Here is a 15,596-nt window from a genome sequence, read left to right on the forward strand (position 1 = left end):
TTTGAAATCCTTCCAGGAAACACATCTCTGGAGTTGGTCCTGTGCACCAGGGGGAGAACCCACCCACACCCCCGTACTCTGCCCTGGGAGGGCGAGGGAAGGTCAGGGCAGGAGGGAATGAAGCTCTGCAGGTTATCCTGAGCTTTTGTAGTGAAATTGGGAAGCGCAGAACTGGTCCTTCAAGTCACAGGGTCAGAGGCTGAGCCAACCTCCCTCCCCGAGCTGATCCTGCCCAGACATCAGGGACAGCAGCAGCTCCCGAGTGATTCCTGCACTTCCTACCAAGGCCTGGTGACATCACAGGGACAAGATGGAAATTCTGGCCCCAGGCTCAGGTTTTCAAGAGCTCAGTTCCAGCATCAACCCTCAGGGAAGGTCCAGGTTTCCCTGCATGCCAACGGGGATTTCCCCAGAGGCTCCTTAATTTGCAGCCAGGCACCATCCTGGCATTCAGCCCTTTGAACAATCCCCCTGGAGCTGCCAAATGGATGGAAAGATCTTTGTCTACCTGGCAAAGCAAGAATCAGCCACCCAGGATTCCCGGACTGATGCGAGCAGGAAGGTGAAGGACACAGCACAGGCAAAGAGCACGTCTTTTACTTTATAAAAAAGACCAAATCAGAACATTTAAGGCCAAGGAGTGCAAAAGAATCCCATAAGACACCACAGGTGAACCAGCTTCAGGAACCATCGAGTTGAAAATCTTCCTCTTAGTCAGTTTTTGGGGGGGTTTTGGGGAGGGAGGGGGTTGTTTTTTTGGGTTTTTTTTGTAAGCTTAATCCCCACACATTCACTCTTCACACACAGACTATTTCACCTGCTCCAGTGGTCGCAGCTCGTTGCAAGTCCAGCTCACCCCTCGTCTCCAAAGCACAGCCCACAGAGCTGCTGTTGTGTCAGCATGACCTGTGCTGAGCCCCAGTGCACAGGTTTGAGTAAACTTGTCCAAATTATAACGTCCAAACAATCCACTGGGAAGCAGAAACCAGGCGGGTCCGTCCGTACGGAAGGAGGTGACCACACACGGCTCTTCTGGGAGTCCCAGCCCGGCCTTGCTTCAAGTCTTCTTGTACAAACTGGGCTTTTCACAAACCAACAGCTTTAAACACAAAGCAGGGAGGGGAAGCCAAATCTGAGGCTCAGTCTCTCCCCTCTTAAATAAGCCTGGTTGCTCAAGAGAGGGATTAAATCCTTCCCCTCTACCCAACCTTCCAAAGAGTAATCACAGGCTGTGAAATAAAGGCACATTTCGATTCAACTAAGGCACATTTCAGTTCAATTAAGGCACCTTTCAGTCCAATTAAAGCGCATTCCAGTCAAACAAAGGCACAAAAACATGGTCCACACCAAAGCACAGGCCCTATTTTGGGTTCCCTCTCCCCCAAAACCAGTTCATTCTATGGCTGGTAAATTCAACCAAGTGTTTTCTATTCATGTCCAAGGACACCCAAAAGTATAAACAAGTCCCGTGGCTGCACGTGTTTACTTTCTGATAAACAACCAAGTGGCAACACCACAGATCCAGCTTCCTCCTGCTGCAGTGCTGCAGCCCTCAAGGTCACCTGGCACTGTGCCCTGGGGGTAGCAACGCCCCATCTCCTGCTTCCCACTGCCTGGTGGAGAGGAGCAAAGGGAAGGAGAAGGTGCTGAGGGGAAGGAAAGGACCAGCAGTGCCTCACAAACCCTCTGCAGACTCTCTCAGGAGCCTTTCCTTTCAAACCAAGCCACTTTTAAGGCATTTTCTAGCAAACACAAGAAGTTAAAGACAAACTATTTCCCTCACCTGCCACAGCCCTGGTTTCAGGCTTGCCCACTGTGATGGGAAACGTGGAGGGCTTGGCAGAGGAGTGAGGAAGAGCTGTGACTGGCAGGGAAGTCACAGGTCAGTGTGTGCACCTGGGAACACCTCACAGCTTTAGTTCACATCAGGCTGGCAGAGCTGATGCCCATGGTCTGCTCGGGGGGGTGAAGGAAGCAGCTGAGCAGCCATCCCACCTCCCGTGTCTCAGGAGACACACCAAGAGGCCAAAAATTAAATTAACCCCTTTACCTGAACCTTCTCCTCACAAGGCAGCAGGAGATGACACCAAGGGTCAGCAGGGAGAAGGCAGATCTGGCTACTGCAAACACCATGGGTGGAGCACACAGGTTCTTTTTGGGACCAACCCAGCCACTTTAAAGAGAGATTTGGGTCCCTAGAGAGGGATTTGGGTCTCTAGAGCCTCAGTATCAGCACCAACACAGAGACACCACTCAGTTATTCCCCACCCAAGTTAACTCAGGCAGTGCCAGGAAGCAAGAACTGTACAACAGATCCCCAAAGCAGGGAAAGGGCTGGGCCACTGAGGCTGTTGGAGCTCAACATGATTTACAGAAATCACGGAGGCACGAGTCATCTGATACTTCCTTGTCCATCTTCTCCTCCCTGGGCACACACTCCGCCTCCCAAGTTCATTAGCTCCGCAGTTCTCCTCCTTGATGTTCTACATTGTCCAAAAAAACCCCAAAATATCCGGTGAAATTCAGGCAGCAGGAGGAATTTGGCTTCAATAAAGGATCAGGGTAGACTGAGGGGGGGAAAAAAAGTGGCCTAGCACATTCCATACGGAAAGAGGAGGAATGTGACTGCAGCAAAGCCCTGGAATGCCTGCCTGCTGCCTGGGTCCTTTAACAATACACCTGAAGCAGAGGTGCCCCAGACGAGTCAGTCTCTGTGTCTTGGAAAGAGGAATCTCTGCTTGTTGGAGAGCCTTGGAGAGAAGAGAGAAGAGATGGTGACATTAGCCAGGGTGAAGCACAGCAGTGGAGCACCTGGCAGGTGGGGAAGGAGCTGCCACAAAAGGCTTTGTGTATCATGAGGGAGGAGAAAGCCACAAAAAGCCCACGGGCAGGGAACAACCCTGCCTGTATTGTAGCCATCTCCTAGGACAGATCTGTTATTATGCAGGTGGAAACTTGTCCTTTAGCCCTGGGCTGCTTTTTGGGAGGATCAGAGCTCAGGGGGACAGCCCATCACTCTCCCCTGCTTCCCTTTTGCACAGTTCCTTTTGTTCCCAAGTCTCACCCAGCTGTGACCTTCGGCAGTCACACCCCAAATACAGCCCCAAACTTTGTCAAGGCACACAGAGACTGAAAGCTCCCAGGACGAATACCGTGGAAGGACAGAGAATGCCCCATACTTGGATTTCAATCCTTTTCAGAAGGACCCACCAACCCAGGGAGTCTCCTGAGCTCCCGTCGCTCCCGAAGCCCAAGAGAACTGAGGGGAATCTGAAGGGCAGGGTCAGCTCAGCCTTTGTGGAGGGTGGAAACTGGAGGCACGTGAAATAGGGGAGGTTCAGGGCATCCCCCTCACTGCTGTGATGCCCCTGCAGCCCAGGCCCCCCTCCAGGTCCGTTACCTGCGCTGCTGTGCCGCCTCATATTCCGGGCCATCACATCTGCCGGCGTTTCTTCCGATATTTGCACGGCCAAATCTGGAACGAAAAACCAAGAGGGCCTGAGACAGGAAAGGATGACTCAGCAGCAAGGAGCCCTGTCAGGGAACACGGGGATCTCCACGAGGCACCACCCTCAGGGAACAGGAGAGGCTGAGTCTGGTTCTTCCCACTGCTTCCACCATTTCCCGGTAACCTGAGCTGTGTGGTCCTTAAACACCAGGAAGGAACAGCAGCCTCCCTCCTAACCTGGGAAGCACAACACACACTCGGATTCCTCTGTTACTGCTGGATGTCTCCTTGCCCCCCACACCCAGCTTTCCAAGGTCTTTCTACAACAAACTCTCTTACAACCTGTTCTGGAGGTCGGGCACTTCAGGCTGCAGCCCTGGAACAACCAGGAGGCACTGGCACTGTGGGACAGCCCTTCCCTTGTCTTTGCAGGGATATTTACCATGTGGAGGAGGTCTCAGCTCGGAGGAGATGCTGTCACAGTAGTCTAAGGGTGGCATTAGACAGGTAGCACACGGGACAGAGCCAGCTGAGTAACTGGACATCCCCTGGCACAAGCAGCTCATCTGGTCATACCAGTTCAGTTTGACTCACGGTCTTTGTGCCTCGCTTAGAGGTGCAGAGGAAAGGCAGAATCACTGCAGCAGCAGCATAAGCCCTTCTATTGCTCAGCACAAACCTCACTGGCAGGGAAAGATATGCTCAAGAAAGGCACAACACAGTGAGGGTGAGAGGCAGAGGTCTCCATAAGGACCTCCATTCACACATCCCAGGAAAGCAAATTAACCCGTACATTTTAAGCCTTGCAAAATAACGAATTGAGAGCACAGCTGCTGCAGCAATGCAGGTACAGATGTACTTTATCAGAGGCACAGAAACCTGAAATATGTGCCATGGATCAAAATACATACATATACCTACACAGTTCTGTATTCATCTGTGCTGCTAAAGAAAATGAGCTGAAGCCCACCCTGAGGACAGACAACAACAGCTCTCAACCCCGCTCCACAGCCACATCTCCGTGGCTTGGGCAAAACAACCGAGCAAAGCAGCAACACCCAGGGACCCCACATACCATCCTGGCTCATGACCATGGACTCCAGCATCGTCTCGTTGCCGCTGTCGGGCGCGTTGCCCCGGCTGGACTTCTCCTCGTGGCTCTGGCTGGCTGGGATGGAAATGTGGGGCCGGACCCTGCTCTTGCGGGTGCTGATGCGGATGATGCCTCGGACCAGCCTGCACTCGGCATCCTGCTCGTCCAGGTTGTAGTCCTGAGTTATGCTGTTGATGAGGTCCGAGATCTTGTTGGTCTTCTCCAGGAAGACGGTGTCCGAGGTGCACTTGGCCAGCTCGTCGATCTGGTGGACGCTGAAGAGCTCCGTCAGCTTCTTGAAGATCAGGACATCGATCTGCCTGCTGGACATGGAGCCATTCAGCTCACTGATGTCCACATCAGACTCGTGGAAGGAATAATACTCCTCCGAGCTCCGGTGGCTGCTGGGGAGCGGCGGCTTTTCTATGCTGTTCCTGAAGGGCTTCTCCAGCAGCTCCTTGCAGCAGGAATCCGATTCCAGCTGGTGGCTGGGGCTCCTGTTTTGGTAGACAGGAATGCCCTTCAGCTTCACATCCGGGTAACTGAAACTGCTGCCCACGCTGGACTTTTTTATCTGGTTCCCGTTCTTCTCAGCGGGAGAGACGTTGGTGGGGCTGTTTGGCAGCCGCCCGTTATAGTCTCCGTTCTTTCCATCCTCAGTGGAGGTCTCGGTGGGCCCCGGGTAGGGGACACAGACACTGCAGTCCTGGAAGCAGCCCCCACAGGTCACTATACAACAGAAAATAGCCTTGTACGTGTTCCAGGTCTGAGACAGAAAGGAACAGCAAAAGCTCTGGTTTGGGGGAGCCTCCGCTGTGGCAGAGATAAAGGTAATTGTCTCTGCCTCTCTGCCGTTGGAGTCTTTGAGCTCAGCTTTGCGCCCTTTCCTGTCCCGCATCTGCTGGGCTCGGCTGCGGCCGGGCTTGATCTCCGACGTGGAGCCACTGAACACCTCCAAGCTGACATCTGTGTCCTTGGCCGCCCGGGTCCGCAGGGGCACGGCCTCCTGGCAGGACTGGTTCAGCTGGCGGTGGCTGTTCAGGTCCTGGGGGAGTCGTGTTTTCCGGCCCAGCATGGCTCAGCACTCGGGCACCTGCGGAACAGGGAGGGCTCAAGTCACAGCTTTCGTCACCAGCCCCACCTCAGCGAGCTGCCCATCAGCACAGAGGGGCCCGACAGTCAAACTCAGTGACTCTCAGATTCAACATTTCGGTTTTCACAGGGATGTCTCTCCTTGGGACTCACGCTGTTCCCACTTGTGGCACAGAGGGGGAATCCAGCCCCTGTTTCGGGGCTCTCCGACTACTCAAGCTCTGCTTCCTTTTGGTAGACGCTCAAACCAGAAGATATATACTTTAAAAGGACTATTTTAAGACATCAAAATCCTTGTAACCTTCAGAAGAGGTTTCCTCGAAGCAGCTGGGAGTCAGGCTCCAGAGCAATAAACTCAGCACAGCTGGAGGTGGAGCTTGGAGCTGACAGGCTCCAAAGGGAAAGTATCTTTTTTTAAACAACTCCCCTTTGTCTCGCATTCCTTAGGATTAGGTTGGGCCCTGACAGCGCTTATCCATTTCAAAACACATCTGTGCCCAGGAGGAGATGACAAGCAATCCATCATTATGCAAGCTGCCAATTCAGACTCCACATTATTTGGTGCTATTTAAATTCAGGGGATTTAGCAATGCTGGCATTACTAACACTAATGATTTTTGCCAGTCATGCTAAGGTTGGGTCGTGTCAAACACTTCCCTGTGAAAACCCGATGTCTTCATCTGGATCAAGGAAAAGGTCTTGTCAACAAGTTGGTCTCAAATCACTCCTCAAGGGAGCAAAACCTTTACAAGCCCTACTACAGAGATCCCACATCAGACTCTGCTCAACTGTTTCCCTTGTTACCAACACGACTGCTCCAGGTCTGCACGCAGGAGTAAACTGCTTTTACAGCATCCACTGTCACAGTTTATCTCCACAGAGCCAACAATCAGAGCTTGGCATGTTAATTCTCCCTGTTATTAATCTTTTTATTATTAAAGCTCGGCACTGGGCGATGCTGAGTCGGGTCAAGGCTGTCACTCTCCACTTCTATTGCTGCTGCCTTTATCCCAGGCTGTGGTGGGCCCCTAAATTCTCCATGGTTTCCAAGCTTCTTGGCTAACACTGCTTTCACCCCCAAGAGATCCTTTTAAACACTAATTAGGGTAATTAATAAGCAATGAGAGCCCAGCCATAGCTTAAACGTTTTAATACTGTCCTTGTTGCTCTGCTATAGACTTTCTATAGGGCACCTCAAGCATGAATAAATAAATCTGTCTGACCTTGTTAGAGCATTGCCTCTTTATCCTCTGTTTTTTTAAACAAATAGAAACATTTTCTCCACAAAGGAACAGGCCCAGACTGAAAGCCAGGCAGTTACAGCACATCGCTGCTTTCCAGGAATATTTTGGCTCTGTTACCTTATAAAAATTCATCCCAGGAGCTTCCTCTGCACATTCCTGGGCAATATGTTAAATAAAAAGCCCCAGATGCTGCAACTTCAGTGCTGAGCAGGCAGAGCTCCCTCACCTCAGCATCAGTGGAGAGTTTTGATTGCTTTCTCTTCAGAACAACAAAGTGTTTTTCCTCAGCTTCATCATTTGTTCAAAATTTAAAAACAGGCCAAAAACATTTGAGCTGCACTGAGGACAGAGCGGATTACTGGGAAGTTTCTCTTCATCCTGAGGCCTCAGGAAGAGATCCAACATCTGCACTGCTCACTTGTATCACAGCAACACAACACCCTGTGTTCTCTGTGCCAACAGCAACACTCACTTATATAACAATACACGATGTTCTGAAATTTCAGAGCATCTTGGACACAAGGAAGAGTATGAAAAAGAGCTGCAGGGACACGTGTCAGAGACAGGGACCTGTCAGAGTCCTGGGCTCGCCCCTTCCCATCACAGGTCATGTTTCTGCAGCCACTGGATCACATGGAAAAGTCCCCTGGGAGCATGGACAAGACACAGCTCCTCAATCCAGCAGCTTCTCTAGCACAGGCAACAGGGTGGCCTGAAACCCACAGCCATAAACAAGAGCTCAGACCAAAATCCACATCCAAGTGATACTCACAGGGTCGTGACTCTCTCGTTGCTTCCTCTGCCGTCACGCAGGCGCCGTGTGAGACTGGAGAAGGTCCCTCCAAAGAGCCTCAGCATCTGCTCCAGAGCAGCAAGGAAGGATTCAAAAAGGGTTTGCACCTCTAAGAGTTAGCCCGGGTCTAAGATCTTCATTGTTCACAGGACAGGATTTCTTTGTGAAGTTCTAAAAAAAAAAAAAAAGCTAAATTAAGTTGTGAACCTCCTTAATTTACACATGGGTTTGACAATAACAGTATTGCTGGTGTTGCTGGAAGCCAGGGAATGTCTCCTGAGTTCAGGAGACAGGGTTTACACAGAGATACAACTTGTCTTAACCCTGTGGAATTTTCTAAGCAGCTTTGCCAGGAGCTGAAAGCTGCTCTGTAAAGCTCCTGTTCTGTCTGCTGACACCAGGCAGTGATGGAGATCCTGGCCCAGAGTAATGTGGATCCAGCATCTTCCCTCTGCTGCTGGATCCTCCCTCTCAACTATTTGGGATCTAAACAGCCCAGCCGAGGAACTGCCTCTCACCAAATGCCTCCCTGTGCCCCTGGCCCAAAACCAGCTGACAGCCAAGACTCCACCATGTCACAGGGAAACAAAATTTGGCCCTTCTTTCTCCCAGCTGAAGGAGAAGGAAGGGGGAGACCTGCCTGGGCACTAAACAGAGCTCCCTCTGCCTACCCTGGGCCACCTGATGTCCTCCAAACAGGGGATTTTTGGGGAGAGGAAAAGCTGGCAGCAGGGACAGCCCCATCCCAGCCCGGCCTGCCCTGCCCCGCGCTGGGTCCTGCCCCACTTCCCACTGAAGTTTTCCATCCCTGGAAAGCCAAGCCGACCCCAGCAGGGACCACGGAGACCCCAAAAACCCGCGGGGAGAGCTCCCACCACCACCAGCCCCCCGGGAGTGCCCCGACACCATCCCCCGCGGCCAGGGCGGGGAAGGTCCGGGAGCAGCGGGAAGCGAAAGGCGAGGGAGTGCCAGGGAGAGCCGGGGGCAATGGGGGGGATGTCCCCAAACCTTGCGGTGGGGGAACCGGGGGTCCCTGTGCCGGGGGAGCCCGGGGCGCACGGGGAGGGCGAAGCCGCCCTGGCGGGGGGACGGAGCCGAGGGGCGCGGGGGGCTCGGCGGGGCGGGTGTGTGACGGGATCCCCGGGGCGGGGATGGGATATCCCGCTGTCCCTCCCTCCCTCCCTCCGTGCCGGTCGCGGCCTGCGCTGCCCCCGGGCCGGGGGGCGCCGGGCAGCGCCGGGCGGTGCCGGCGGGGTGGGCGGCGGGGCCGGGGCTGATGCCGGGGCCGGGGGTGGGGTCGGGGCCGGGGGTCGGGGCCGGGCCGGGGCCGGGCCGGGTCCCCCCGCCCGGCTTTACCTGCGAGCCGGGAGCGCCGTCCGGCCCCGCCTCACCTGCGCCAGGTGAGACACGTGACGCGGACGGGCCGCGCCGAGGGACAGCAGAGCGCGCCGGGCGAAGCGGCTCCATCCCGCCGGGAATGCCGCTCCATCCCGCCGGGAATGCCGCTCCCCCGGGGAACATCCCTCCCCCCGGCCCCCCGGGGGTCTGCGTCAGAGCAGCCGAGCAGCCTCATCCCCAGCGGGCCGCGTCCCGAAGCAGCGCTGGCTCCCCGGGGATCGGCTCCCCCGAGGGTCCCCGTCCCCACCCTTAAGGTCTCCATCCCCGAGGATCCCTGTCTTGAAGGATCCCTAACCCAGTGTATCCTCATCCTCAAGGATCCCTGTCCCTGCCTCAAGGTATCCTAATTTCCAAGGATCCCTGCCCTGAAGGATCCCCATTCCAATGTATCCTCAACCCCAAGGATCCCTGTCGTAAAGGATCTCTAATCCAATGGATCCTAATTCCCAAGGCTCCCTGTCCTGAAGTGTCCCTATCCCAGTGTATCCTCATCCCCAAGAATCCCTGCTCCAAGGGATTCCTATCCCAATGTCTCTGCATCTCTGAGGATCCTTGCCCTGAAGGATCCTTATCCCAAAGGATCTCTGTCCTGAAGGATCCCTATCCCAATGTATCCTCATCCCCAAGGATGCCTGTCCTGAAGGATCCCTATCCCAAAGGGTTGGGGGGGTTGGATCCTTTCCTGAAGGTTTGGAAAAAAGGATGGAAACCCATTGGGAAGGTGGCAGCAGGGCAACAGCTGTCCACTGAGGCTGCTGCCAGTTTCCAGGAGGAAAGAGAAGAGAGAAATCAGTTTAAAGGATGATGCCAAGAGTCTCTTTCCTTCTCTAAAGGGCACAAAGACAGTGTTTATTTATTCGAGCCTCTGGCACTGAAGCCCAGCCGATGTCGTTTCCCCGTCTGGGATTTCATTTGTGGATAACTCACAGCACTGCTTGGAAATGTGTCCTCTCCTCTGCCAGCTGCCTTGAGCAGAGATCCCGGCCATGAAACCTCTCCTGTCACTGTCCCATGCAGCCTGGCACTTCCAGGATGAGCTGAGCAGCACAGTGTGACCCCCTGAACCAACAACCACTCAGCTCCCGAATTTTTCCCTGTGTCCCATCACCTCCCCTGTCCCAAACTGCTGATGCTGGGTCCAGGGTGGTGGGACAGGGAGCTGGGTCAACCCAGGAGTCCTGGGGTTTAAACCTGAAATCCTGATGCAGGATTCTGTGGCAATGGATTTGCCGTATGCAGGATGGAAAAAGTCCTGTCAGAGACGGACTGGTGAGAAAAATACCTCAAATGTTATAGAAACAGAAGTTTTCAATGTGGTTTAAACATGTTTTTTGTATTTTCTGCGGTGCCACTGTCTCCCTCTCCCCGACACCCCCTGTGAAGCTATTGTCTCACATAAGGTGTCCTGGGAAGGTGTCCGGAGGTGTTTCTCGTTGGTCCTTTGTTAACCCCTTCCTATTGGCTGTCGACCCTTTACCTGATGGTTTTTTCTGTGTGACCCTGAACTTGTGATTGGTCCCCTTTTGACCCTCCTGAAAGCCTTATAAACCCCGACCCCACAATAAACTTCCTCTTTCGTCCGTCCCTCCCAGGTGGTCTGTGTGTGCTCCTTGCGGGGTCACCGGACGACGTGCAGGGGTGGGGGGAAGGGCATTCAACTCTCAGGTAATGGGGCCGGCACCCTAAGGCCTGGAGGTCTCCCCCATTCCCACTAATCCATCGTAGGATTCCTTCCCTTAAACTGTGTCAAGATGAGAGACCAGCGCCTGGGCCCCCCTGTCCTGGTAACTGGGACACCTGGGGACAAACCTGCAGAGAGGCTGGGAGATATGGCAGCAACATTAATTATTTGCTGCCTGTAACAAGGCTTTGTTTTTCTGGAGCACATCCCAGTGCGGGGCTTTAAAGAGGCTGGAGACGAGGCCAGTGCACATCCCGTGGCTGTGTCCTCCCGCTGCCTGCATCCCTGCAGGAATACCGGGACTGGGCTGGCGGTGGGATGCAGGGTGGGGTCCCATCCTGGTGTCCCATCCCGGTGGTTGGTGCCTTGGCAGAGGGGCACTGACAGGGGAGGGAGAACAAAGCTCCCACCGGGCTTTTGCATCACCGAGGTTTATTCTGAGCGCTGCTAATTGCAGCCTCCTCTGCTAAATCATTAATAGCTCGTCAGCCCCGGCAGAGATCCTGCAGTGCCAGAGGGTTCTGGGGACTCAGTCACTAACTTACTTCAGGGCAGGGGCAGTTCTTTTATTTTCCTACTGTTTGCCTTTTCCAGCTGCTGTCTGCTCACCACTGGGATGTGCTGGGACAGCCTGGGGACATGGTCACCTTCAGCCTCACTGCCCAACAAACCCAGCCCCCCTTTCCCCCCTGCTCCCTGTTTCCATGTCCTTTTCTCACCCCGGAGCAGGGCCTGGAGCTGGGAAGGTGACAAGCAGCGCAGGCGTGGGAGGTGATCCAAAAAAAGCAATTATTTTCTGAGCAGGTGACGACAAAACAGGCACCTCCTGAGATCACTCCAACCTCTGCAATTCAGAGGTTTCACTTTTGGGGAAGGGGGGGAGCTCAGAGCATGGCAGATCCCAGCCCTTTTTCCCTTCAGGAGGTACCCTTGGGGATCCAAGTTCCAAGGAAGCAGAGAAAAAACGGGATAGGAGGATGTTCTGTTAAATTCCTGCCTGTCCCCACAGATTTTTAGGCACGGGGAGCAAGGGCAGAGCTTTGACCCCACGATGGAGCAGCCCCCCTCAAATCCCACACCCCGTTTTGGAGCAGCATTTGTACCAGATACACGAAGACTTCAGCTTTCCCACAGCCTGGAATGCAGCCTGCAGGGCTTGAGGAGGTGCCGTGGCCGTGTCTCCGACCCCGGGCGGTGGGGGTGCGGTGTCTGCCGGGGACGAGCCGGCAGCGGGGGCTGGAGCAGTGACGCAGCGGCCGCTGACGCCGCTCCGGTGCCTGGCAGACGTGTGGCAGCCTGGCAGGAGCAGGAATGTGATGCAAAGCACAAGAGATGGGGTTTTATTTTTCCTCCTAAGGTAAGGGAAGCAAAAAATGTCACCAGCTTCGTGGGCGACATCCACTGCAGGCCTGGATGTGGCTCTGCTCGGAACAGATTTAGGCTGGGTTTTTGTTTTTAGCTTAGGCTTTTGCTCCGGTTTGGGGGTGGGATGAGAGCTCGGCACCTGGTTTCTGTCATCCCTTTTATCCTCTCTGCTGCTGCGATGTGAAACACGAGCAGGTTTTACCCCACGCACCCACATGAAGATGCAGCTACTGAGGATGGCATTCCGGCAGGAGGAACCCCAAAAACCAGACCCTGTGGGGGAGCAAGGTGGCAGCGGCACCTCCCTCTCCAGCCTCCTCCCCGTGCCATCCCACCCCCAGGTCTATTAACACCGTACAAATGATAAAGACATTGGCAGCGATGTTGCCGTGACAGCCCTGCGACCACGGACACGCGGTCCTGGTGTCACATTCCCTGCACCCCAGGATGGGACACCCCAGCCACAGCCCCGGTGGGTGGGTGGGGAAAGGGGCTGCCCCCTGCTCTTCTCCTTGCCCCAGGCAGAGGCACCGGCATCCCTCAAACAGCACCAAGACCTTCTCAACTGCTTCTCTCAGGAGCTGCAGACTCAAACCAGCCGTTCCAGTAACCCCTCACAGTCCAGCCTCCCCCACTAATCCATCCCGGTAAATCTCCCCAGGAAACCTTTTCCGGTCCAGCCTTTCCCAGTGACCCCTCAGTAACCGTCTCAGCGTTTCCCAGTGATACCAGCCCTCCCCAGCTCCCTATTACCCACCGGCGCCCCCCGAGGGCACCACAAACTGGTAACGCCACCGGGACAGTGCCCTACCGGGCCACACCGATCCCGGTGTCCTGTCAGTGCTGGCACCGAGTCCGTGTCGATGCCGTACTGGGCAAGGGGCCAGTGTTGGACAGAGGCCGGTGCCAGTACTGGGGCTGTAAAGGGCCATACCGAGCAATGCCCAGCCCGGTGCCAGTACCGGGTCTGTACAGGGCCATACCGAGCCATGCCCAGCCCGGTGCCAGTACCGGGTCTGTACAGGGCCATACCGAGCCATGCCCAGCCCGGTGTCGTACCAAGGCTGAGGCCGTGCCAGTATCGATACTGGTAATGTGCCCTACCGGGCTATGCCGAATCCCGGGCCGGTGCAGAACCAAGCCCGTACCGGTGCCGTACCGATCCGTACCGACCCCCGGGCTGCACCGCACCGCTCCGGGGTCGCGCGTCCCTCCCCTACCCCTCCACCCCCCCTTTGCCGGTGCGGAGCCGCTGCCGGAGCCGCCCCCGCCGGGGCCGAGCCACCCGCCGCCAGCACCGCCCCCGGGCTATATATCCCCGCCGCATCCCTCCTCTCCCGCTCCCGCTCCCCATGGCTGCATCACCGGCGGCACCGGCATCCCGGAGCCCCGCCCGCGGCGACGCGCAGCGCCCGTCCCGCGGCGGCCCCGGCGGCCCCGAGGCGGGCACGGAGAGCGGCGGCGGCGGCGGCAGCAGCAGCCCCGGCGCGGTGGAGCTGGCGGCGGCCCGGCGGCGGCTGGTGGCGGCGGAGGGGCGGCGGCGGGCGGCGGCGGAGCTGGAGGGGCGCGTGTGGCAGGTGCACTGCGCCCTGCGGCACGCAGAGCTCCGCCTGGCCGCCCGGGCAGAGACCCTGGGCCGGCTCGGGGCCGGCGTGGCACAGGCACAGCTGGCGCTGGCGGCCCAGAGCCAGCGGCTGCAGAAGGGGCTCCGCCGCCGCCCGCGCCCCCGGCCCGCCGCGCTCCTCGCCGCCGCCCGCGCCCTCCGCAGCTGCGTGCCCTGGGCACCGTCCCGGGCGCGGGGGGCGGCCGCGGGGACCCCCGTGCGCCGGCTGCCGGCGGCGCCCCGCGGGTCCGCGTAGGGAGGGAGGGGGACGGGGAGGTGTGAAGGGGGCTGGGGTGCTTAAGGGGGTTTGATTGGGGGGGGGTCTGAAAGTTCTTTGGTGGGTCGGGGGACCCTGCAGGATCTGGGAGGACCCAGTGCTTCGAGGAGCCCTGGGGAGTCTGATTGGTGAAGATCCGGGGGGGGGGGGGTCCATGGAGCTGGAGGGGTCTGTGGGGGGGGTCTGGGGAGCTGGAGGGGTCTGGGGTCCAGGGGGGACTGATTGGTGAGACACAGGACTTCTGAAAGTGGGGGGCACTTTGATGGGTCTGGAGAACCCTGCAGGATCTGGGGGACCACATGGTGTGGGGGTGACCCAGCGGGGTCTTGGGTCCTTTAGAGGGTTTAGGGCAGTCTGGTGGGTTGGGAAGCAGTGCGTTTGCGGGTCCTGATTGGATTCTGCAGGGTGGGAGAGGTCTGGGGGACACTATAGGGTGGGGGGACCCAGCAGGATCTGGGGAATCTGATGGGCTGGGACCCAATGGATTTGGGGGTCCTGGAGGGATCCTGCAAGGTAGGGGAGGTCTAGGGGACCCAGCAGGGTCTGGGAACCTTGGGGGTGGCCTGAGGGGTCCAATGGACTGGGAGGGCTTAAGCATTCCTTTGGGTCCCAGAGAGATCCTGCAGGGTCTGGGGGACTCTATGGGGTGGGGGTACCCAGCAGGATCTGGGGACCCCAGCAGTGGCCTGAGGGGTCTGATGAGAGAAGACCCTGTGGGGTCTGAGTTGTTTGGGGTTCTGTAGGGGACCCTCTGGTACTGGAGAACTCCTCAGCAGGGTCTGGGGACCTTGGGGTGCTCTGAGGAATTTTTTGGCAGGGAGGGGGTGGTCCCTGGGTGTTTGGTGTGCTTGAAGGATCCTGCAGGGTCGGGGTCCAGAGTGTGCAGTGAGCTGGCAGACTCGGGGGGGCAATGAGGTTGGGGGGCCCAGCAGGGTCTGGGAACCCCCATGGGGTTGGGAGACCCTCCAGGGTCTGGGATCCCTGGAGGATCTTGCCAGGTTTGGGGGTGTTTATTAGGGAATCTACTGCCAGCACCTCCATTTCAGTCTGGAGTCACCTCCCTCTCTAAGGCAGCAGGTTCAGGGCAGCCACTCTGGGGCAGGGCCCCTTCCCTGTCTGAGCCCCACAGACCCCCAGGAGGGGTCCCAGAGCCCTTGGGCCAGCGGGACACTGATGGGACTGATCCTGGGCCTCTGTGCAAGCCTCAGTGGGGAATCGAGCGGGCTGGGGCCACCCCACTTCCACCAGCCCTGGCCAGCGATTTCAGCCCTGATAGGGGCAGAGAGCGGGAGAGGACTGGAATTCATGAGGGCTGGAACTCGTGATGGCACCGGCACCGTTCGCCTCCCTTGGAGCTGGAATTTTGGGACTGCTCTGATGACTGACCAAGCGGGTGACACTTGAAACCTCCCAGTGCTTCCAGCAAACGTCCTTGGGGACATCCAGTGTCACCTGGCAGCAGAGCCTGTCGCTGCAGGCTGGCGAGAAGGCACGAGGAGGCGGAGGAGGGCTCGGGATGAAGGATCCCTCCCCGGGCAGAAGGCTCGTGCAGGGCCCTGGTGCTGCTGTCCCCATCACTGTCCCCATCGCTGCCCCACCAGC

The 15,596-nt window shown here is 57.0% G+C and overlaps 2 protein-coding genes across 2 annotated transcripts; one reads left to right on the forward strand and one right to left on the reverse strand.

The window, feature by feature from the left end:
* Positions 1-737: 737 nt before the first annotated feature.
* KDF1 (keratinocyte differentiation factor 1) lies at positions 738-9,062 on the reverse strand. Its single transcript, XM_017831146.1, has 5 exons — positions 9,027-9,062; positions 7,650-7,841; positions 4,524-5,634; positions 3,401-3,475; positions 738-2,750 (listed from the first exon to the last, which is right to left on the reverse strand). Exons 3-5 carry the CDS (start codon positions 5,614-5,616, stop codon positions 2,668-2,670), a joined length of 1,251 nt encoding a protein of 416 aa, XP_017686635.1. The 5' UTR covers positions 5,617-5,634; positions 7,650-7,841; positions 9,027-9,062; the 3' UTR covers positions 738-2,667.
* Positions 9,063-13,466: 4,404 nt separating this feature from the next.
* On the forward strand, positions 13,467-13,973 carry TRNP1 (TMF1-regulated nuclear protein 1). Its single transcript, XM_017831000.1, has one exon. It carries the CDS (start codon positions 13,467-13,469, stop codon positions 13,971-13,973), a length of 507 nt encoding a protein of 168 aa, XP_017686489.1.
* Positions 13,974-15,596: the final 1,623 nt, after the last annotated feature.

This window comes from Lepidothrix coronata, unplaced genomic scaffold (genome assembly GCF_001604755.1).
Source record: "Lepidothrix coronata isolate B3197 unplaced genomic scaffold, Lepidothrix_coronata-1.0 Scaffold187, whole genome shotgun sequence".
Lineage (NCBI taxonomy): Eukaryota > Metazoa > Chordata > Aves > Passeriformes > Pipridae > Lepidothrix > Lepidothrix coronata.